This window comes from Microtus ochrogaster, unplaced genomic scaffold (assembly GCF_000317375.1).
Source record: "Microtus ochrogaster isolate Prairie Vole_2 unplaced genomic scaffold, MicOch1.0 UNK38, whole genome shotgun sequence".
Classification (NCBI taxonomy): domain Eukaryota; kingdom Metazoa; phylum Chordata; class Mammalia; order Rodentia; family Cricetidae; genus Microtus; species Microtus ochrogaster.
Genome location: NW_004949136.1, coordinates 1,896,282 through 1,920,645, shown reverse-complemented (window position 1 = coordinate 1,920,645; position 24,364 = coordinate 1,896,282). Strand labels below are relative to the sequence as shown.

Below are 24,364 nucleotides of genomic sequence, written 5' to 3'. Positions count from 1 at the left end.
GAAACTTGGGGACATGGAAGGCCCTGGCTCTTCGGAACCCAATAGAGAGCTGCTTTGGTGGAAAGGAGCAGGTCGTGGTTTGAAACTGGAGGCTTTGGAGCCCTGTGAGGCCAGAGCAGGGGAACTTGACCCTGTGCTTCTGAAACACTTGGTGCTTTCCCACCCCTTTGCTCAGGTCTTGGTGGGTGACTGCTGCTCTCTTAAGTTCCCAGGGGCACAATGCGTCTTGACCAGGGACCTTCTACTGTGAGACTTTTAAGTGTCAGATGAGCTGCTCAGGTCCTCTGAGAACAAGCATGGGGTGGTTCTTTCCCTGCTCCAGCAGCAGTGGGTGGAATATGGTACAATAAGGGCTTACATTCTGTGAGAGATATCAGGAACTCTTCCCTGAGTGAGCCCCCTGGACCCCAGAGGTGGTTATGATGGCTCTGTGGGGCTGTAGCCAGCCTGGATGTCATCACCAGGAGAGGATTCCCTTCCCACATCCACGGACAGGACAGGCCTGCGCATCCCACCCCACGTCTCCTTCCAGAGCTGCTGGTGCATGCATGCCCTCTTCTGTCTTCTGGTGCTTTCTCTTCCTTTTAGGAAGGACTGTCGTGACCATTAAGAATGAGCATCCAATCAGATGAGGACAAGGATCAAGAGAATCATGTCCGGGGTCAGAGGGGTTCAGTCACTTACTACTTCAGTTGACACTGCTGTCCATAGCTCCCTCTCAAGAAAGCTCATAATAACCCACCAGAATCTTGGAGTTCCAGGATCCCAGGCAGCACCTCTGACTCAGGAAGCTCTGGGTCTCTGTGGAACCAACTAAGGCTGTCCTCAACCCTTTCGAGATACTCGCTGTCTTTCTTGATGGTAGAAACTCACTCTCTTGAGGACCTGGAGTTCTGTGTGTGCTCAGTGACATTGTTAGATTCGTTCAAACCAAGATTCAATGGAAGCAGGATGAAGTAGGTTCTGAAAGTTTACATTTTTGATCCATGGCAGAGTCTTAGTCTAGAGGTGCCTGTCTTTTGAGACCCGTGACCTCACATCTAACTCGATACTCAGCAAAGGCTGAAACATGGTTTTCTGTATCGTGGGCCCTAATGAATCATGCAGAATGCTAGAAAAAGAAAATGTCCTGCCCTGGCTTCCTACCCTAGAGTTAGGCCTGGACTCAAACAGCCAGTGTGGCACCTTGTATACAAATTTAAAAAGTGCCATCCTAGTTACTGTTCTGTTGCTGTGAAGAGACAGAATGAACAAGACAATTTATAAAAGAAAGCATTTAATTAGGGCCTTGCTTACAGTTTCAGAGGGTGAGGCCATGACCGTTATGGTGGGGAGCATGATCACAGGCAGGCAGGTGTGGTGCTGAAGAAGTAGCTGAGAGCTCACTTCCTGATCCACAAGTTGGAGGCAGAGAGACAGAGACTGGGCCTGGAATAGACTTTTACAACCTCAAAGCCCACCTCCAATGACACACCTCTTTCAACAAGGCCACACCTCCTAATCCTTCCCAAAACAGGTTCCACCAACTGGGGACCAAGCCTTCAAATATATTGTCTATGAGCAACTATTCTCTTTCAAACTATCACACATGCCCACTCCCAGAGCTATGCACTATGTCTTGGGCACCTTTCTGACCAGTCTTACTTGTTCTGATATTCTTAGAAGAAAGGTCATGGGATGATCTGGTACTGAAATTTTCTTGTTCTGGAAGAGGTTCCTATTACCCAGAGAGTTAAAGATGAAATAAGTTCCTCAAGAACCTACAACATGGAACCAGGGGCGAGAGCCCAGACTACTGACTGAGTGGACCCTCCTGGCACCATCAGTTTCCTTTGCACTTGTATGATAAAGAAATTAACTGGTGACCAAGTTTGGTGATGTAGAGTTCTTAGCCCTTGTAACTTTCCATTTGATTTCTACTGTGTGGCCTTGAGTTTTTTTGTAGACACAAGTTTCTGTCCCACCCAGTCCCACAGTCATTCAGTCCCAAATAAACACACAGAGGCTTATATTAATTATAAACTGTTTGACCTATTGCTCAGGCTTATTACTAACTAGCTCTTACAACTTAAATTCACCCATAATTCTTGCCTGTGTTTAGCCTCGTGGCTTATACCTTTTCTTAGTAAGGCATTAAGGCATTCTCATCTTGTTTCCTCTGCATCTAGTTGCTGACTGACTTTCCTCTTCCCAGAATTCTCTCAGTCTGGTTGCCCTACCTATACTTCCTGCCTAGCTACTGGCCAATCAGCATTTTATTAAACTCATAATAGTGACAAATCTTTACAGTGTACAAGAGCATTATCCCACAGCATTTCCTCCTGTTTTCTTTTCGAAACAAGAAATCTGAATCTTTGTTGACAGAAGTTTCTGTCCTGCCCAGTCCCACAGTGGGCGCCAGTTTTTCTCAAATCTAAATTTTCAAGGACATGCTTAGGAGGTGGCTTCCAGGTTTAGTATATACATGTCACCCATATTCCCAGTACTAGTTTGTCCTTCTACTTGTTTCCAGGCAGGAGGAGGAATCCCTGAGTTAGGCAGTAAATCTGTTCAGAAGAACCAGAAAAACCCGAGGGTGCACAATCCTACACATGGGATGACAGGATCTTGGTTTTGAGGAAAGTTCCCTTTCCCTTGAAAGTTTAGCTGAAAACAATTATGGGTATATATTCAGTTATAAAGAACAACACAGGACCCAAGGACACAAGTCAGTGAGACTGCCGCGCAGCCCCAATAACTGTAGAGTTCCGCCAAGCTCTGGCACTGCATGCCATTCCTTGAGCACAGGTTATTGATGGAGGTAACACCCATCTTCTTCAGATGGCCCAAGGGTTCTTAACATCTTTGGTCTTTGTACCAGAGTGAGCCTGTGTTTCCACCACAGTCAAGATGAAGATCATCAATGGCCACTTTGTCCTGATTCAAACACCCTTGGGGCCAGTACCTCCCAGTGAGTGTTGTCCCCCCCCCCCCAAACCTGTCCTGGATTCCCCAGATGTTAGGTTATGTCTTCTTCAGAAGGCCCTGCCCTGCTGTCCTGATCCCTTCTCTGCCTCCTTCACTTCCAAGAGATTGTCATTCCAAGAGACTCCATTCCAAGAGTGTTGTCATTGCTGAGCTGAGTAGACACTTGGCTTGACTTCTTTGCTCTTGAGGGTAGATTTGCGGGTGTCAGCCTGGTGTCTTCCTTTCTGGGAACAGCTGACATAGGCTTGTGCCCTATGAGCTGGAGTAGGCTATGTGGTGCTTTTGGGTACAGAACAAAGTCAGAATATTCCTATAGGCAGTTGGAGATGTCCTGAGAGGAAAATGAATTGGGGAGATTTTTCTGAGACTCCTGAGAGAGGTGCCAACAAGGCCTGTAGTTGCTGTTGGGGCGGGGGGGAGATCACTGCTGTCCAGGCCCCATCAGGATATCCCAGAGACTTTTTTGGGCCTCTGTCTAGTGCTTGCTGGGCATGTGGTTAGAGACTTCTGGCATCCCGCTGTTTTCCCCTTTTTCTCCAGAACCCTACAGGCAGTGGACTTGTGTGGGTGGATTTGCACTGGCCCCAAGGGTCTGTTTTCAGAGTTCCCGTTATCTGTGTTCATGTACACACATACTCACATAGAGCTCACATGCTCACACATTTGTGTACACACACACACACACACACACACACACACACACACACACACACAGCCCCTGATTGCCTGATTGATGAGAAGAAAACACTTCCCTTGTCATCCCTGCCAGTATCACCCTCACTATGCCTGCTCCAGGCCTTCAAGGTAGACACCCTCTCCTTAAAGTCTGGCCTCACAATAAAACAGGAACTATAACCAGATACCCATCACCTGCGGGAAAATTCCTCAGGCTCCCTCTGGCCACCAATTAAGGTTTAAATCTACCTGTTTGGTGGCAGGACAGCCAGTGATCATCCTTTACAGATGTTAGTGTCGTGGCTGATGCAGAGTCCCAGCCTGAGAGATACCATGGTACCATGGTAACCCCCTTCTGCTGCCTGTTGATGCTGATGTTTAGTAAACTGTCCTCTCTCTCTCTCTCTCTCTCTCTCTCCTTCTCTCCTTCTCTCCCTCCCTCCCTCCTCCCTCCCTCCACCCCTCTCTTCTGTCTTTCTAGACCTTAGTATCCCATCCATGTTTGCTCTTCAGTAGGGCCTCTGAAGATATGCTGGGTAGCTTGTGTCCTGGATGAAAGTGTGTCAGAAGAGATCCAACCCTGAAAGCCAGGTTGGGTGGAATACGGAGCAGGATGAAAGATGTGGTCCTGGTGGGTTCTCAGCCCATGCTCCCCTGACTCTGCAGAGATGCTGAGCTCTGTCCCATGCTCCAGGGTCATGATAGTCATTGAACATTGGCTGCTGTGATGGTCAGAGGGACTTGGTGTTGAGTTCACCAGGAAGAGGCTCAGCTAGACCCTGGGGCATTGAACAGGTGCTTCTAGCATACTAAACAGACTTGGCTATTGCTTCTGGGCCATTTGGCTCGACGGCCGTCCAGGTTCATGCTGATCCCCTCTTCCTGCTGCTCCATGTACCCTTCCCTCCCCACTTTTATCATTTTGGTAGGCGTTCCAAATTTTATGAATGACAGCCCAGCTAAGAATCTCCAGTATAAAGCCATTGCAAGATCCAGACAGAGAATGTAGGCCTCCTGCCAAACAGTGGCATCCTATCTCCCAGACAGAGCCACAAAGTACCCATGACCTTGGCACCGCCCTTCTACCTGAAAGAGAACATGGCCTGGAAAATGCACTTGCCATTCCTGTGACCTAGACTGAGGCTGGGTGACAGGTACGCACTCCCAGAACATGCCTGCCCACCTTGGGCAGAGAGGCTTTTATCTCAGAGGGCATCTTGCCTGGCACTCATGAGAAAGGAAGGCTGATCTCCAAGTTGAACATAAGACTCTTCACCCCTACCAAAAGCTGAGTGGTTCATGCCTCGCTCCCCCAGGACTCCAAGCAGATGACGGTTTCTTCAGGGACTTGGGAGCCCTTCCTGCATTCTCTCTAAAAATACATTCTCTACACACTCATTAGGTCTCCTGGGCCCTCAGTGCACACCTGTGAATGAAGAGCTCTCTCTCCAGAACAGGGGACAGCAGAATGCAAATGTCTCTTAACTTCAGTGACCACCTGGGTGCAGGAGGCTGGGCTGGGTCACAGGCCCACATCTAATCAGCAGGAAACGCTGCCTTCTCCCCGGCTGCTGTTGGGCCTCCAGTGGAGTGGGCCTTTCTTGAAGTGCTGGTTTCTGTGAGTAGGTGAGGGTCTGAGGAAGTAGAATTCAAGCTAAAAAAAAAAAAAAATTAAAGGACTAGCCCTGAGGTGGCCACACACTAGATGGGGACATTGCCCCACTCAGACCCCCCAGAGCTCCTGAAGCACTGTCTGTTCTGCTCCCCAGCCACTGGGGGAGGCGGTGGCGTCAGCTCCCCGAAGGAGTTAAGCGCTTCATGGGGAACATGGGCTTCCAGTGAGATTTTGTTTGTGAGCTTGGTGCAGTTACCAGGTCTGAATAATAAGGTGGCTTGTTAATTATCCCCCCCCCCTTCTAATTTACCTTTCTGCCGCACAGGCACTGGGAAGGTTTACGGGGGTGTTCTTTCAAACCTAAACAACGCCGGGCCTTGGGGTGGAGGGAGCTTTGCTGCCTTCATGTTGCTGAGTCCCTGAAAGGATCCCACCAGCCAATTAAAAAGGAACCGTTGGCCACTTAAAACATAGTCATTACTTCTGTGAATGCTGCTAAATTAAATAAGTGTTATCGGCATGATTTTTTTTTCCCGAGATTTTGGTTTCTTTTGAAAGAAAACATTTTGTTACTTCCCCAGCCGGTTTGTTTGCAGCCAACGTGGGGAATCTGAAGTCGTTTTTTTTCTTGTACTTGAAAGTTCTTGTCTCCCTGGAGGCTTCTGTTTCACCAGCCAACGTCAAGGAGCAGGGAGGGGCATGGGACATGGCTCCTGGGTGACTTCCACAGGCAGCAGACCAGTGGCAGGATGGACCTGGCCTGGGAGGTCTGGATCAGGGGTCAGTACAGTGAGTGAAGGCCCTGCCCACCTCCCTCCTCCACACCTCTGGCTTTTCCTCACTGACTGAGGTCAAATCCACAGGACGGAAAAAGTAGCCATTCAGAGCATGCGACCCGGTGGCACTTAGCACACTTCCCGGTGTTGTGCCACGAGCCTCTACCTCTAGGTGTGGAACATTCCCACTACCCGTCAGAGAATCGGCACCCCTTAACAGTTACTCCCCCAACCCCTCTACAGATCTGCCTCTTCTGGATGCTGGGCAGAAGCATGGTATTTGTCTTTCATTTTGCATAATCTATTTTTTTTAGTCTTCATGAACACATCTTGATCATTTGTACTGATAAGACACTGTAGGGTTTCCACCCGAGTGCACACTGGAACATGAGTGAGCCTTTATAGGAAGAGTGTGATTTTTACACTGGGAAAAGAATCAGGGTTTAAAGACTACTGTGTGATATTTACAGTGTGTACACATTGTAGGCATCGGGGAATAGTCAAGTCAGGGTAATCGGCATGGTGCCTCTATGGGTGAGGGGCGGGGAAAGAGAAGAAGCTGGACAGTTAGATAGGAGAAATGAATGTAGGTATTATGGGCATAGCAAGGTAACTAGTTAATAGTAATAGGTTGGGTGTTTGAAAATAGATATAGGATGCCTTCCCCAGGCATTCTAGGTAGTGTGTATGCTTCTGAGGTCTGTCTGCATTGCAGCAAGGTGAGCTTCATGCTCCTGGTGGGTAGACCTTGATGTAGAGAGAGCACAGTCTCATCATTTGCTGCTGCAGGCTCTAGCTGGTCTGGTCTTCTGGCTGCTTGAGTCCTTGTTGGTCTGAAGCCATTTGAGGTGCTGTGGGGGTACACACCAGAAATGGGATTGCTCCCCTTTCTGCCTGATCTCCTCCTTGCCCTCTCAAACCTTCTCTGTCTGATGACATCACAGCCTTGGTGTGCCCTTTTTATAGTCCATGTGGCTCTGTCTTGATATCAACCTCTGCTTATGATGGACCCTAGAGAAAAACCCATCCCCTCCAGATAAGCTGGAGGCCCTCTTCCTTTTGCTCGGTCCTGTGACCTGCAGCTCAGGTACCGTACCCATGGCCTCAACTATTCCAAGTCTGCCTCGGGGTCACCAGGAACTTGCAGAAACCCCGTCCAGGACTTGGCTAAGAGATAGAGAGAGAGAGAGAGAGAGAGAGAGAGAGAGAGAGAGAGAGAGAGAGAGATATGTTGGTCCCCAGAGGAGCCTGGGGGGACCTCCTCCCTGGGAGCCACTGGCACTGCATACCTGCTGCCAGGTTTGGGGTGGGTGCAGAGATGGCATCTGCCAGGCAAGGGGTAGCAGCTGGAATTCTGCCAGGCCTCCGGTTCCATGAGAACCACATCCTTGGGGAGTCCCTTGCTACAGAAGCTGATGCTATATTATCTCTTTAGGTGACGGTGACGTTGTAAATAATATGTATGAACCCGACCCGGACCTGCTGGCCGGCCAGAGTGCCGAGGAGGAGACCGAGGACAGCATCTTGTCGCCCATCCCTATGGGGCCGCCATCCCCCTTCCCCACCAGCGAGGACTTCACTCCCAAGGAGGGCTCGCCCTATGAGGCTCCTGTCTACATTCCTGAAGACATTCCAATCCCACCAGACTTCGAGTTGCGAGAGTCCTCCATCCCAGGAGCCGGTCTGGGGATCTGGGCCAAGCGGAAGATGGAAATTGGGGAGAGGCTTGGCCCCTATGTGGTGGCGCCCCGGGCCGCACTGAAGGAGGCCGACTTCGGATGGGAGGTGAGTGTGCTCCGTCTGAGCATGATTGATCGTGGTCATTTATCTTGTGTTCAATCTATTTATAAAGCTGGTGCAGCCACTGCCCCAGGCAGGAGGCTCGGTCTGTTGGAGAGAGAGAGCATTCGAATGTCACATTTCCCAGGGTTATTTTATCCAGCGGCTTGCCTGACGTGTCTCAGAAAACATTGCCGTCCCCTCTGACGCCCATCAGCCCCGACGGCTGAGGCACCCTCTTCCCGGAAATGTGTCTTTTATGAGCTCATGTTTTAAAACATCTTGTGCCTCTTACTGGATGGAGGTGCTGACCCACCCTCATTGCGGGAGAGTCGAGTGTTCCAGAAGAGGCAACTTAATGCTCAGAAGCTTTGTTCTGTCTCCATCAGATTGAGGCAGCTTATAAAACAGGCCTGGTGGCCGTGCAGTCCCTACAGACTCTGACATGTTGACACAAGGCTCCTGACTGACCTTAAGGGGGCGTCCACTCTCAGATTGGGGAGCAGAAGCCTTGCCTCTTTAACTTCCTTCTCACATCTCCACAGACCTTTGCTGGGCCGTAGCTCATGTGTGCTAACCTGTGCAGGTGTTTTGGGAAGAATCGTGTGCTAGACCAGAAAGTGCTAAGATCTAGGTGTGCCAGGGGTTGCTCTGAACCAGAAGCATCCAGAGGTGTCCACTCAGACCACGGGGCACACTGAACCCTGCTTGGAGGGGGCTTGTCAAGGTGGCCTCGTTGGGAAGTGAGAATGCCACAAAAGCACGTTTTCCTGTAGGCCTCGGCCTTCCCGCGGCCCACAGGGCTGGTTTCCAGTGGTAGTTTTGGCAGGAAGCCTGCCTGGGTGGAAAGCAGGAATGCAAATCCAGATTCCTTTTGGTGTTTCACAACCTCCACAAGTGCCTGCATCGAGGTCAGCGCCAGGAAGGGCAAATGGTCCAGGGGAGAAAGAGAGCCTGCTAGCCTGCACTGGTTCCCTAACCGTGGGGCTGGGTGTGGGAGTCAGGTGGGACAAGGGTCTACCTCTGGTCTGTCCGTCCGCCTCTCCCAGCCCCTTGACAACCTTGAGAAAGTTTTCAAGCAGATCTGGATGTTGGTTTTCTTGTAGAGCGTGAGGAAAGACTTAAGGCCTGGCCTTCTCTCCCTGGCTATTAGAGTCTCCAAACTTTGCACACCAAGACTCCACAGCTGCCTACAAACTCTGTTGAGATGTCCTCTTATGCATAGATTCCTCTTCCAGACCCTGGGAAAGTCTGGAAAGATTTCCCTTGGTCCTGCCACATGTAAGGCCGTTTTGGGGGATAGCGTAGAAGAGGGGGGGGAGTTGATGCATCAGCTGTTGGCGGTGGATACGTCACATTCAGAGGCCATTCATGTGCTCTCAAAACAGGCTGAGTGCCTGGACCCATGGGTGTCTCAGGTAGAATGCGGTCCCTCGTCTCACGGGGTCTTGTTTAGTTCATTGTCTAGGGTGCTGGGGCTCTCATCTGAGCGTGAGCCACCCTGACTTGTTCTTCAGAGAGCTTGGAGGATCCGGGTGAAAAGCTGTGTTGACCAATGAGGAGATGGGTGAGTTGGGCTTCACAGTAGTCCAGCCTGGCAGGAACTATAGCTCAGTAGCTAACTTGCCAATGTCTTCAACCATGAGAGGTGGCAGATGCTAGGGGTGGGGACCAAGGTTAAGATCGTCCTGGGGCTTGACTGGCTGGGCCAGGGAACCAGGTGAGGCAGGAGCGGAGAGGATGGAATCCCACCCTCCAGTGGGCGCACGCTGTACTTTGCGGCCCGAGGAGAGTGTTTTTAAACAACATGGCAGTTGAGTGCTTTGGGCTCAGTTGGCTTTGGCTTTGTGGAGGGCCTCTCCACCCTTCCCTGCTGGCATGCTGGAGACATTGAAGGGTGTTTGTTTAACGTACTTAAAAGATCTTCACTATTTAATCAGTGGGCCAGCTTTTAAACGCTTGGAGGGTAAACAAACCTTGGTAATAGGTAGTTCTTTGGATGACCTTGAAGTGACTTTGTTCTTGTCTGCTCTGCGGCTTGATACAGGTTTCTGTTTGATTTTGTTTTTTAAAGAAATGCCCCGTATCACAGTGGCTCCCTGGGTGCCAGGCCTGGTACAGGCTGTCGCTATCACTCCTCAGGGCTTGCTGACTTTTGCAGTGTTGTTTGCTCTCCACGGAGGCACTTGAAAGTGAGTTGTTCCCCCATTTCTGCGAAGAGCTTTGTCCCATGGTGGTGACCTGACAGCTGACTTTCACGAAAGTGCTCAGAGATAGCTGACCCTGAAACAGTGTTCGAGACCCACCTAGCACTCGCTTATCTGACCTCGTTTCCTTCAGGAGTTCGGGCAGCCACCACCTGTTTCTGTGACGCTTTGCTGGACTCTGTGTCCTTCCACAGCAGCTGGCCGAGCAGTTAGTTCTGTTCTTGGGATTGGATCCTGGGAGCTGCTGGCGGGACTGGAGTGGAAGCCAGTGTTGTCCAGGGAGGGAAGAGGAGGCTCCTGGGGAGGAAGGTGGACGCTCTCAGTGCCTGGAGTCAGGGATTAAGTCACAGGCTGGACCTCTGGCCATGGAGAAAGCACTGAGACCCCTTTTCCTCGTAGCTTTGCTCTGCTCTTTCCACGTGTGAACTATGTCATGACTCGCTCACCGTTCTTTTGTCTTCCTCGAAGTACAGAGGTAGCTCAGCTCAGCAAAGTCAGGGAGTTCTTGTGGCCCTCCTAGCTTTTCCTGTCTGACTCAGCCTGCATGCCGTCGCTCCTGAGTCTGCCACCCACCTCAGCTGCTTTTACCAGGCGCCCTAGCCACCAGCCCTCCAGCCCCCTGAAAGTGCAGGGAGAGGCAGAGACCACCAGGAAGCGTTCACGGGCAAGCATGCTCAAGGCTGGGGAGCTCCAGTCAGGCTCAGGGCGATGTGAGGCATGCACGGGTGCAATCGCAGGACGGCCCCCCCGGATCCCATACGTAGTTATCCACCCTCACCCTCATAATGAAGCTCTGTGAATCAGAGTAATTGAATTTTGTGATCTTTAACGTGGCACTCACTTGCTGCAGGAGAGCAAGCGGTGACATTCTTAGCAAAGATGACAGATGGAAGCTAAGGAGGGTCCGTTCTGTTTGGCTTCCCCGAGAAGGGGCCCAGGAGGAGTGGAGTGCATCGGTCTGGGGCCAGTCTGCACTCCAGAGCGTGGGTCCTCTGGAGAGGCCTACAAACAGAGAATGACCCTGTGGTGTTCTGGTGGCCAGCTTGAAATGAAGGGCAGACTTACTGGTATTGTATCACCACTTGGGATACGCTGCGGGCGTACTTTTCTCCTTTCTGAGAGCCAGGTCCTTCCTTCAGATGATAAGATGAAGGGATGGTTATCGAGGCCTGACTGACGTGGGGTCTCGGGGTGACGAGGGAGGAAAAAGTTCCTCTTTTCCCCCCACATGGGTCAGACAAGGACGACTACACAACCCGTGGATCAGACTACACAACCCTGGGATGGCCTTTGACTTCCTGTCCCTGGTGGCAATGCACTCCTACCTCAGGTGGACCCTCCTTTGACAGCAGAGTTAGGGGGAGTTTCAGTGTTCACGTGGGAACATTGGTCAAAGCCCATCCCTCGTCCAGAACTGGCCCTGGAAGCTTCTCTCTTCTTCCTCTTATGTGTACTAGAGACCTTTCAATGACTCTAAAGCCTCCTTCCCTGGTTGTTTTGGAAGGAAACATGTCAGATGTCCTGGGCCTGGCTGATGGTTCTGTACATGGGTGTGGGTGTGGATTCAATGCCTGGACATCCCTGTGGGCTCCTCCGTCTGACCACCCCCCCATGCCCAGCTTACTGACACGAAGCCTTGCACTCACCCTGCCGGTGGGAATAAATCACCCTGTGATTGCATTTTATTGCCCCGAGGTCTGCAAAAGCAATGATTTTGATCATGTGTTGAGTAAATTATGACATTTATCATCGTGCTATTTATTTCACTAATTAAGAGATGGCTGCTGTGACAGCCCAGAGGGATGGGCTATGGATGGGCTGCTCAGAGGCCACCTGCCCCAGGCAGGGTCTGCAGCTGTGTGCTTGGCTCGCTTGGGTAAGGCAGGCTACCTGGGGAGGCACCAGAGAGGGCTTCACTGGCATCGGCCACTCCTCTCCAGAGTTAGACCAGGTTCTCCTCGAGGATGTCTCCAGAAAGTCACTCTCTGAGATGGTGCTGAGCCCGTGATTGACACACAAGCGTCATCTGCTGAGTGAACGTGTCTCCCAGTGCTTAAGAGGGGTTAATGTGGACTGATGGGGTTTCAAGCCTCTCGAGCATTTGCTCAAGTGGACTGCCTCAGTCCCTGGAGCGAGGGTCTGAATATTAATACATGCATTTATTTGTTCAATCAACAAACAGGCCAAGATAACAGGGCACTCTGGGGAGGTAGGGGATATAGCCTGGAGGCCTCCTCCTGCCCCATTCCTCCCTCTGTGCCGCAGTCTTGGGGTCCTCTGTCGGTTCCTTCAGGGTTCCTGAGACCCTCAGACACCTTTGGAGAGAGTCAAGATTTACTGATCACTTAGGAAGCCGTGAGTTACCCCAATGACCGGCGATGCTGGGGCTTAGAGGACAATGGGGATGAAAGCCCCATAGCCCTGCTGTCAGATTCTGAGAAACTTCTGCACATTTAATGTGAGCCTGTCACTCTGAACACCAGCTTTGAATAGCTCGGCTGGAAGGAATGTAATGTGTGCTTAGGTGTGTATGTGTTAGCCATTTCTGCACATTGCAGGGACTCTGAGCCTTTCTTTTCCCGAGAGTAGAGAATGAGAAGTATAAATTTGGGGGGGGGGTGGTAGAGGGCAATGTTGGGGGGCAGTCTGGATGGTGTCTGTTTCCTGGGGAAGGCTAAGGCAATGTAGCCTTAGCCTCTAGCTCCCTGCCCCCAAACCTCTCCAGCATGAAGATCTTCTAAGAGACTGTTAAAGCCACCGCGACTTAACATTAGATGGCTGTACCAAGAACCGTCATCTCCAAACATTGAGAGCGTGCACTCAGGGGACCGAACACTCAGGCTAAAATCAGTCCCAGGGCAGGAGTGATAAAGGGGCAGGTTTGCCAGTTCTCAAGGAGCGGCCTGGCCTGTAGAGGGGTCAGACTAAAATCGTACCCCAGAACTCCAGCTTGGGTCTCAGACTTAGCTTCAGGGTTCTCAGAGGCAACAATGTTTGTCCTCTCTCCTTCAACTTTCAAAGACTCTTACACGAAGACTTTTTCCTCCATTGGACTTGTCTCTAGAAACGCAGACAGAGGTGTCTCCCTCCTAGCCTGGCTGTGTTGTCAGGGGGAGGGCTGCTGCTTCCTGCTTGGCTTTAGACTAAAGTCCCAGCACTGGGCTCTGACCACCCAAGGTAGAGATCACCTGTATCTCTACCCTGCTTGGCCTTGGCTGCTTTGGGAGAGCAAGCTCAGGGTATTGTGAGTTGGGGTACCATAGGAAGCAGATCTCACTGTGGGCTCAGACAGAATTCTGAGCTCACATCCTATAGAGATCCCCACAGGTCCTGGATTGCTGCTGATCTTGGGGATAGAGGAAACTCTGGGAAACACTCCTCCCACCAGGCATGTGTGTTCTGCCAGCTAACACCCCTCTACCAGCAGCTGTGTGCTTGACCGGTCTGATCTGACTAGATGAACTTTCATCATGAAGGACTTAGGCAAAGAAGTTGTGGATTGGGGTGTGGGGCTGAAGACTATATCTTTTTTTTTTAAGTATTTAGTATTTTTAATTGATTTTTATTGAGCTCTACATTTTTCTCAGCTCCTCTCCCTGCCTCTCCCCTCCCCTTCAACCCTCTCCCATGTCCCCATGCTCCCAATTTACTCAGGAGATCTTGGAAGACTATATCTTTTTAAGGGTGCACTTTGGTACTGGCAAAGGAGCCAGATTTGGAAGAATCTTTATGAGTCCCAGGATGAGGTGTATCTTGCTGTCAGCTTGTGTCCTGGAAGCAGCGAGCTCCCTCTGATGAGGGAATCCTCCTCTGCGCTGCCTGCCCTTTCTGATCCCATAATGGGCGCAGGAGAAATGGAGCTGGGTTTAGAGCCCCGTGAGTGAAGCCCCTGACTGTCTCAGAGAAGACCGAGTGCAGCACTGCCCCCCCCCAAGGCCTTCTGGACAAAGAGGTTCACTGAGTCACCGTGGATCTTTGGACAAGATCCCTAGTGACTCATGTGTGTAAGTGGACCTTTGGACATGATCCCTAGTGACTCATGTGTGTAGTCGCATTTATGCCAGACAGGCCAGACAATAAATGCCCAGTGGAGATGGTCAGCTTGGGAAGCAAGCAGCTTACGGCCTCGCTGACCTCATACAAGACACCACACTCTTCCTAAGCAGGACTGGGAGGGTCTGATGCCCTGCCTGCTCAGTGTCTCGTGTGTTCCCCTTGTGAATCCCCAACTTCTCCTGATTCTATGGGGGGGACAGACAGAAACACACACCCCTGCAGTTTTGCCGTTCCCTTTGGAGCTACCTGCTCCAAAGCAGAGCTGTGTCCAGGGTCAACTGGTCGGCGGGCTGGGGCTCCCTAAACTGATGCCTGGAACTGTCCGTAGCTATGAGGCCTTCAAGCTCTCTGTTTTCTCATGGTCGAGAGGACTTGCTGCAAGGGCTGAGATGGCAGGAGGGGCAAGCTGGGCTCAGACCCAACGTCCAGGCGAGTCACCCAAGAAGTGAGTCTACCCAGTTTGGGAAAGAGGCATAACAGTTCCAGCTGAGTTTGCAAAGAAAGATTTGGGGGTCACAAGTTAGTGTCAGGCTCTGTGGGTCAGGGGTGTTTCTTTGGAGTCCCTCTCAGGGATCTTGACCTTGGAGCTAATGTATAGGATCATGGCTCTCGTTTGACTGCTGGTTGGCATCACCTGATCGCTGCCTGCAATGCAGGAACCCAGGCTCACTCTGGGAGGGGCTGGTTATCTGTTTGTCAGAAGACCTCACGATCGTCTGGCAATGGAACTTTTGACAGCCCCCAGAAATTATAATCCACAATCCGGGTCCAGAACAACTGGCCTAGGAAGAGGGAGAGTCCCTCCACATGTTCACTATGCTACCAGAAGGCCCAGCATGAGGCCAGCTGTGGCAGGGCATGATATCGAGGTCACGAGGGGCTCTGTGGTGTGGGCAGTAAGGGGCATTCAGTGGCTCAGCAGGCCAGTCTCGGGAGCTCCCAGGTCCTGTGTGTTAACGCGGTACCACACAGGAAGACCAGTGCACGACACACAAGGCCTTCCACGTATACTCACGCGGGCTCATACTCCTAGGAACATAGACATAGACGGGCACACCTGCACACTTAATGCTTCCACATAGAGGATGAGCTTACCCCATAGAGCCGGGGTTCTGGAATTCTACCTCCCAACACAGGGACTTGGCTGCTCACTCTTGCACCCCTGCTGGATGAGCACCTTTATCTTTCCTTCAGCTCTTGGTCCCTCTCGTTAATTTCTTGTCCTATAGTCCCACCAGGGAGCGGGCAGTGCCACTGAAGGTATTATATGATGGGAATGCTGGGCAGTGGATCCTGGGCAGGGAGGCCAGCAAGGGCCTGCTGTCCCTGGGATGGCCACACCCTCTAGGTAGGGCAGTGGTTCTCAGCCTTCCTAATGCTGAGACCCTTTCATACAGTTCCTCATGTCATGGTGACCCCCAACTATAAAATCATTTCCGTTGCTACTTCATCACAGTAATTTTGCTCCTGTTAGGAATCACAAATACCTGATGATTAGGATATGTGACCCCTGTGAAAGGGCCACGCGACCCCTAAAGGGATCGGGACCCACGGGTTGAGACCCACTGCTGCAGGACTTTTTAGTGGCGGTCCCCATCTCATCCAAAAGCCAAACTCATCTTCTGGTTATGGTTTTTCTCTGGGGCCCCAGAATTGTGCAATGCTTGGCCCTCTACCTGGGCACTTCATGCACCCTCCAGGCAGGGCAACCTCTCTTTGTCCAGTTGCTGGAGAGATTTGTGGAGGCTGAGACCTGCTGTGGGCTTTTCTTCCCAGTGACTTTTAGGAGTGCGCTATGGGGGCAAATGAGATGTCGGAAGCCACTGAGGCACCGCTGGGCAAAGGCCCCTGGGTAGATACCATGAAGCCAGCACCCTGATCCTGCAATGATGCCTTAGGGGCCCTTCAGCCTCGGCCCACCATGGAAAGCCCTCTTGCTCGGAAAGAGCTGAGCTCAAGACCCTCTCAAGATCTAGGGGGAAAGCCACATATGGCCCCTTCTCAAGGACCCCAGTGGGACCCAGTGGCCAACCTTTCCTGCCTCTCCCAAGCGCACAGACAGCGGCCCCACATTTCAGCCCAGGAATGCCATGGAATCCTGTACTATCTTAGGCCCAGCTCCGAAAGCCGGGTTTATAAGGAATTTTAGAAAAAGAAGAGAGAATAACTAAGAATACCTCCCCGGTGGCTCTCCTTCTCTTCCTTAAGGGGTAATAACTCAGCAGCAACCCGGCAGAGGGCACTTTCTTTAAATAGAGCGTTCTGATTCACAGGCGAAAAAAAGGAAATAAATGTTTTCTTTTCATATTCGAGAGACATCCTCCAGTGCCAACTTCTTAAATGGTATTTTGCCATCCGGCTCACACACTCTACCCCAGTGACAGCCAGCGCCCATCCGGACTCGGAATGCTGCTCGCCCGCCCGAGCCAACATGTGAACGAACGTAATGGGTTGAGGTGGAGTGGGCGGTCCCAGCAGAGGGGGAGGTTGGGGAAGAGGAGAAGGTGGGCTTACTGCGGGGTTGGCAGGCCTGCCTGTGGCTCCCTTAAGGTTGTCTGTGGAACAGAACTCCTTGGCTCCTCTCTTTTGCTCTGCTAATGCCAGCCTTCCTTATTTTCTTTAGGGGAAACAAGGGCTGTGCACTACGGAATGCTCACAAGGTCACCTGGGCTGCCTCTGCCCCGTGAGCTTGATGAGCTGGGCCAGCTGGGCAGAAGGAGAGGCCCGGTCCTAACCAGGGACTGACTGGGCACCTGCCCAGATCCACATAAGACCCATTCTGCTCAGGGCGCTCTGCTCCAGCAATGCTGTGATTAATACATTGTTGTGGTCATTTGGCTGAGAGGCAACCAAGGCAGAGGGCCCGAGGAAGCTGGGCTCAACAAGCCAGGCAGGAGTGGCTTAGCCACTTCCCTCCCCAGCCCTCCTTCCTAGCTCCTGGGGCAGGAAGCTGACCTGCTGACAGAGTGGAGAGAGGAAAGCCTGGCTCAGCGACCATGTGGGGAAGTGATATTGGGCCCCACAGGGAGGTCTGCCTCTGCCTGGGTGAGGCCCAGACTGGGCTCCAGCAGGGCCAGAGCAGAGTCCAATCTGAGTCCCGGGTTCCTTGGGTGTCACTTTCTCCCCAGAGCTGTGATTTCCTGTCTTGTAAAAACAAGTCCTCAGACTCTGCTCTGGAGACAGCAGCTGGGCCAGGCAAGGACCACTTAGTGCTCATGGTGTCTGTGACAGAATTCTCCAGACGCCAGGGAGAGCCGTCGGCCAGCCTGAAGATGAGTGAGACTTTCTCCAGCCGTGTCCAGGATGCCCAGGGTGAAGTGGGCAGACTTCAGAGGACAGGGGTGTATTCAGGCTAGACCATGTGGGGCTCTGGCCCCAACAGCCCATAACACAGTGTCTGTACTGCCCCATCCCACAGTGCACCTTGGTCTTGGAGTTTCTTGAGAAAAGTGCCCCACACCCTCCCCATCCAGGGCACTTTCAGAATGCACGTCTGTCCTCAGGGATAGGATGTCTGTGTCTGGACCCAGGAATCTGCACATCAGTAGCAACAGGAGTGGGTACTTGGTACCTGCCTTGAATGTCTCTGCTGGTGTCCTCTCTGCCTTGCCACCCACATCCCTCCTGTATGGCCCTCTAGCCGCCCTGGCCCACGGTGTATCCTCAGTCAATGGCAGTCTGGTAACCTTGGTGCCTCGGTGTGCTGCCAGAATGACGACACAGAGGGCTTGGAGCCTGTTGGCTGTGCCAGGCAGGGAGTAGCACAGACACAACACGGGTCTCCATCTGCACCTCTGCACATTCTCACAGGGATAGCCTGGGCTGCTCTGGGCTGGCTCTGCGAGGCAGAAAGCAACCGGACCACCAAGGCTGCAGAAACTGTACTATATCAGGCGTTTGTACTGATTTCCCAACCGTGGTTTTTGTAAGGAGCAGGATGAGCCCAGAGGGCGGCCCTCCCTCGGGTATCTCCCTGGGGAACCCCAGCCACCATTGCTGACTTCTGTCCCCAGCGAGCCCTCCCGCCCCCTGTACAGGGTCAGACAAGAGCCCAGGCGTTCCAGGCCATAAAAGGTCTCTCTGGGCCTGGGTTGAGACACGAGCCCAGGGGCTCCCTCCGCAGGCAGAGGACAGCCTCGCTCATCTTATCTTCTCTCTGGCTGTGTCCCCTGGCACAGGCTTGTGCTCTTAGTATGTTCCAGCCACCTTGGCTTCCGCCAGAGACGAGAGTGACGCTGCCACTCACAGGCCACCAAGCACCTGTGATGTCTTCCCTTGCTCAGCAGCAGGCGGGCAGGAATTGCTTGGGCCTGTGTGGGACACCCTGAGTGGGTTCTCTCAGCCCCTGAGGATTGAGTTTATCCTAAATGCAGTCAGCAGCCATGTCTAGGAAAGTTCATTCCAGAGTTGTGTCTTGGGGCAGGGGGAGGGGGTTAGAAATGACCCAGGTTCCCCGCTGAAGCTTGGGAAATGGCAATAATCAACATCTTACTGTATAGTGATATAGTGCAAGGTTTGTCTGACATGGCATGGGCTTCCCGTTCACGTTTGCCTAAAACCCGTGTCAGGGATGGAGATATGGTTCACTAGCACCTATGAGGTTCTCGGGTCCACCCCTAGGATCGTGCAGACCAGGTGTGGTGGTGCGGGCCTATAGTTGTAGCATGTGGGAGGTAGAAACAGGGCTTTCAGAAGTTCAAGGTCATTTTTAGGGATGTAGCAAGTTTGCAGCCAGCCGAGGGTGAATAAGAGACTTTCTTAAACAAACAAGAATCTAAGTCACATGTACGAGTGTAGTCAGGTCATAGTCATGGGTCAGCTTGAGGGGGGGCATCCCGTCCTGGCTCCCTATCACCTATAACACTGAATCAAGACCACCTGCACACTGTGGCTTTGCCCTGTACTCTAGCAGCGACTGACTGTACCATCAGCACTTGGTGAAGACCCCAGCCTTCAGCGGCAGTGGCGGCAGCAGTGCAGACACACTGGGGTGCCCTCCTCCTCCTGTCCCCAGCTGCACCCCTTGGCCGGTCCATGCAGGGCAGGGGCAGGGATTACCAGCCCTGAGCAGGGCCACAGGAGCCACCTTTGTCTGCCTTTCAGGCTGTTTCTCCTTCTGGGCTAATGCCCAGTTTAATTGTACATCCTTTTGTGTCATCCCTGTTCAATCTTGTTCAAAAATACCTACATCCACTCCTTTCCCATTTAGATCTCTCCAAAGTCCATTCTGTCTTATCAGCACAGTAATTTCACGAGCAGAGCTAAGATTTCTGCCATTTAGGCCCCAGGCATTGTCTGACGCCGCGGCAGCTGAGATAAACCCTCACCCAGAACAAAGTCGAAATGACCTTTTACAAGTAGAAGCAGCCTTGTTTCCCTCCAGACTAATTTATCAGCCTCTGCTCCAGCCTCTGTGCTCAGCAGAGGCCCGAGAGAGTGCTGGGGAGAGTGGGGGAGACGGGATTAGGATGCTTGGCTGGTTCCTCGCTTTCAACAGGCGCCTCTGGAGCCATTGGCCACCCATGGCCTCTGGACGTGAGGTTAGACCCACAGTCAGATGTGTGCCGAAGAGGGTGGGGCCTCTGGGTCTGGGTGCCCAGGAGATGTGGCCAAGAGCTCCCCTAGCCTCCTTCAGCACTGAAATACAATTGAGTAAGTCAGACTGGGGGTGTATGTAATTAAGGGAACTCAGGCCACAGGTGCCTGGAGTTCCCCTGCCCCTGGGTCCATCTTGGGTGTGCCAGCCAGTCTGGCCTCCCTGCCCACTTCAGGAGCAAGTAGCCAAGAGAGACTGCTTGGGCGCCCAGGCTAAGTTTACAGTTCTACAAGGTTCCAGTAGGCCTGTGTGCTACAACTTAGTTCACCAGCCCCCTCAGGCATTAGCATCTCATAGAGTAGGTGTCTTGTGAACCCCTTGTGTGTGAACGTCTGTGCTTTCAGAGAAGTGACCAAATCCATAGTCAGAGGGGTTTCCTGAACTAAGCTGCAGGGACACTCTAGTACTCAATGATGGGGACTGTGGGTGAAAGACGCCATGCCGCTGGTCCTGACACCTGCCCACTCTGTGATGTATCCTATACTATATCTCAGGGAGACCACTGGCTCAGAAAGGGCTACTGAGACCCTGGGCATGTTACTGAAGTCTCTGGGTCTCAGTTTCTCCACTTGTCCAATTAGAACACTGAACTAAATTATCTAGAGATTGTGTCCTAGCTTGAAATATGATGCTTTGTTTGTTTGGATTTATTTATTATTTGTTTATTGAGAAAGGGTTTCCCTACGTAGCTCTGGCCGTCTTAGAAGTCACTCTGCAGACCTAATTGGCCTTGAACTCTGCCTGCCTCTGCCTCTCGAGTGCTGAGATTAAAGGCACATCCCAGCACACCTGGTTTTGGTTCCCCACGCTTGGGAGATGTAAGAATGGCATCTTGAGGAGTTTCCCTGATGGAATCCAAAGTCAGTGACTTTTCATTGTGGCTCCTCCCGAAGCTTTGCTCCTGTTTGAGCTCCTCCCTCTGCATACAGATGGTGCAGTATCTGCCGGGGTCACAGAGGTGTCCCCAGCAAGTGGACTCAGCTCCCTATGGCCTCCTCCTGAGATGGTTGGAGATCTACTCTCCAAAAGCCTGTTTCTGGACAGAAGGCAGATTCTTGAAGAGTCTGTGCTGTGGTGGGCGGTGTGAGGGCATGGTCTTCGGTGTGAGCCTGCCAACAGTTTCTCTGATACCTGAGACAGGCTTGGTAGATCTTGTGTCCCGGTCTTCGTGGATTTTTCAGGGTCGTTGTTTCTTGGGGACAAAGTCATTAACTGCACAGTGGAAAATGCTTGATCACAATGCATGTGGCTAAGGCAGATGCCTGTTTTGGGGTCCCCAGGCTGTTGTAGCAAATATTAGGTTGTGTTCTGGTATGGATGGGGTGGTCTATTCCAGGTCCCTCCAGACTTCTGGAAGCTCTCTGGGGTCGTTGGCATTCTATGGGTTGTAGCTCTGTCACCTGGAATCTCCAGCTTTGTCCTTACGGGATCCACCCGAGCGTCAGTGTCCAAATGTCCCTTTCTTTTTAAAAAGTATTTTATGGCCATGTATATTTTGCCTGCTTGTGTGTCTGTGTACCACATGCATGTAAGGCCCACAGAGGCCAGAAGAGGATTTTGGAGGACCCGGAACTGAAGTTATAGATATTTGTACGCTGCCATGTGGGTATAAGAGTCACACCTGGGTCTGCTGAAAGGGCAGTGTGCTAACCGCTGAGCCACCTCTCTGGTTCCAGGACTTCTTAGCAGGATGCGCTCAGACTCAGTCAACTCATCTCATTGGCAGAGACTGTTCCCAGGTGCTGGAGGTCTGGGCTTTGGTGTGCATATTTAGTGGGGGCTGGGGGATGAATGCACAGTTCAGCCTGTGACAGATCCCCAAGGGATCAAATGTCTGGGCTGAACAATTGTCAGGTGGAGGAAATGACCAGAGATGATGCAAAGTCACACCTCAGCCAGAGTGCTCTGCAGCCGCGGTGATTCCCAAGACCCCTGGGACACACAGAGTGCATGTACCTGGGATACAGGTGTATGCAGTAGTCCAGGAGCGGATTAATTTATTACTGGCAGCAAATGGGCATCAAGGCCGTGCCTGGTCTTGACAGTAACATACGACTTTAGTGTTAGCATTGTTTTGGTTTTTAGATTTAGTTATTATATATGTGTAAGCGTTTGGCATGTCTAGTGCCCATGGAGGTGAGAAGAGAAGTCAGATCCCCTGGAGTTACAGGAAGTTATGAACCATCATGTAGATTCTGGGAACTGGAACCTGGATCCTCTGCAAGAGCAGCAAGTGCTCTTAACCACCAAGCCATCTCAGCAGCCCCCAGGGGTAGGATTTTTATCCAGGTCCCCCCTTTGTCAGACCAGCAACAGAGCGTCACTTGTAGACACACTGGGGGACCTGGTCCCTGCCAAGTTCTGAAAACTTCTCATTTAGGCAGGAAGATTGGTTTGTGAGCCATTGGGGTCTGGATTTTCAGAATAAAGATATGAATCCCTGGTTTCTGTGCTAGCAGAAGTGAGAAGAACATACCCCATCCAAGGACAAGCACAGGAATGCCCCAGTTCCTGCGGGCTAGCAGGGCTCACAGGGCCTGAGATGAGTCTAGGGGTGTGGCAGGGACATGATGGTTGATTGTGCTTCATCTTTAGGGCTGATGCTTTTGAATAGCTTGACAAACGCACACTGCATCCGTCTGTGTGTCCGTGTCTGAAGACCACTCGGGGCCTGACCCACGGTGTACGACGCTTGCCCTTGAAGGCTCTGGGTGTCTAATTCAAAAAGGAAATGGTTAAAAAAAAATGGGCGGGCAGACAGGAAAGGAGTGGAAAGGGACTGGGGCCCAGCAGTTGGCTAATTGGAATGGGGGACCCCTGTGTGGGGGGGCTGCTAGGCCTGGACAATGTGCTCCGGAACGGGGGGCTGAGAAGGCCCGGTGGGATTATGATCGAATTAGTTGAAGTCAGAAGCCCCCTGAATGAGGTAAAGAAGGGAAGGGAAATGAAGGCCCTGGTATAAAGCTGCCTAAATGAGGGGCCCCATTCATTGCCTTGAAAAGCTCCGGACTCCCTTTCTTGGGGAAGCGACAGGCAAGCTCACTTTTGTTTGGCTGGGGGCGGGGCGCCCCGAGGACATACTTACCTACTGCCAGTGACAGGCACCAGGGAAAAACGGAAAATAATCCCAGGGCTGGCAGTGGGAACCCACAGGCTACAAACACTCTTCTGAGGTTCCCCTTGGTCCCAAAGTTTTGTGGGGTTCACCATTCAAAGAGACCTGCCCCCAGCCTTGAGGTCACCAAGTTACACCATGCCAGAGTTTGGAATTCTGCATAACTGGCTATATCATAAAGAAACATCTTGAAAGTTGCATTGGACAAAATCATTATTAGAATCAGCAATAAAAATTTACAAAATACAGAAGTAGACCTTCCCAAAACTTGAATGGCAAAAAAAAAAAAAAAAAAAACATAAAGAGAGGGAGGGGCTGAGAGATTATAAAAAGAAAAGTGCTTAATAAAATGCTATGCTCAGTAAATATTTGTTGAATTCATACATTAATTAATTTTCCAGATGAGATTTGCCTAATCCATTTTTTAAAGAAAGTGAGGATTAAGAAGGACTCGGAATCTGATGGCTGGGGAGGCCTGGCCGAGATGAAAGGCCTGTGAGTGAGGTTTGGGGCCCAACCCTCCCGAGGTGCAGGGGCAGGCCTGCTTTCCTGGTGAGGCCTGGCCTTCTGTAATTGCCTGTTACACAAGCCCATTTGCTACTGGAGTTGAGTTCCATCGCTGGGGAAGGACTCGGTTTCCATCCCCCACCACAGTGATCATCGGGTACGTTGGAAGCTTGTGGGATCTCCTGGGCATACCCACCCCCAACTCTAACCTTTCCTACGCCCCCATATACACCCTAACCTCTGAACATTTCTGTGGAACTTCCGTCATTTTTGTCCACACTCTGGTAGGACCCAGCCGTGTCCCTCCTGAACACTTTCTTCCAGGTAGTTTAAGCCACGGAGGGACTACAGATGGATTTGGGGCTCGCAGTGTGCGTCTTTTCCTCATCCCCACTCACCACACGGGGTTGTCCCATTTCCTTAGCTATGGACCTAGCTCATGGTGACCTTGGAGCGATAGCACCCTAACGTGGATCAGTGATCCACACTGGTCTGTGCTCACTCCTGCAAAGCTGATTGACAGGCAGTCCTGGAAAGCTTAGCAGGCCCTATCCAGCAAAGACCTCAGCAAACAAGAAGCTCAGATCCTACCCCTGGGAATGAGAGCGTTCTGGTGTGCAAACAGCTCCCTGGCCTCTGGGATCATCTTTGACATAGAAGGTACAGACAGTCCAGAGCCCATCTCCGCGACAGAGGCAGGCGCCCCCAGAAAGTCCCTGCAATCGTCCGGGTGGCCTGGCCGCAGCTGAGATGGAAACTGAGCAGTTTTTAAGCATAGTAAGTCTGTTTTTTTCTGACCCGTGACGGAGAAACGGTTCTGAGGATTCTCAGCCTGCACCACCTCTCAGGTCTCCATGCTGAACGCAGTACAACATTCCACCCCAAGTCTGTCCTTTTCAGTCCTAGTGATAAATGATGGATGGAGACAAGGCTGCCTGCCTGAGCTCTGTGAGTCTGTGAGGACAGCTTTGCCAACAGGCAGGAGAGAGATGAGAAGAACAGACCCCAGAAATTGTGTCATAGTGAGTGAATTCCAGACATATTCTGGTCCTTCCCAAGTCTCACATTCTC

At 51.8% G+C, this 24,364-nt stretch overlaps 1 protein-coding gene across 3 annotated transcripts in view; it reads left to right on the top strand.

Moving 5' to 3' along the window:
- The window catches only part of Prdm16 (PR/SET domain 16), a 315,023-nt gene that overhangs the window by 97,419 nt on the left and 193,240 nt on the right, over window positions 1-24,364 (top strand). For all 3 annotated transcript variants that reach the window (XM_005368644.2, XM_026790028.1, XM_026790027.1), the window contains exon 2: window positions 7,469-7,818. In XM_005368644.2, the coding sequence (XP_005368701.1) occupies window positions 7,469-7,818 (350 nt within the window). The remainder of the gene's footprint in view (window positions 1-7,468; window positions 7,819-24,364) is intronic.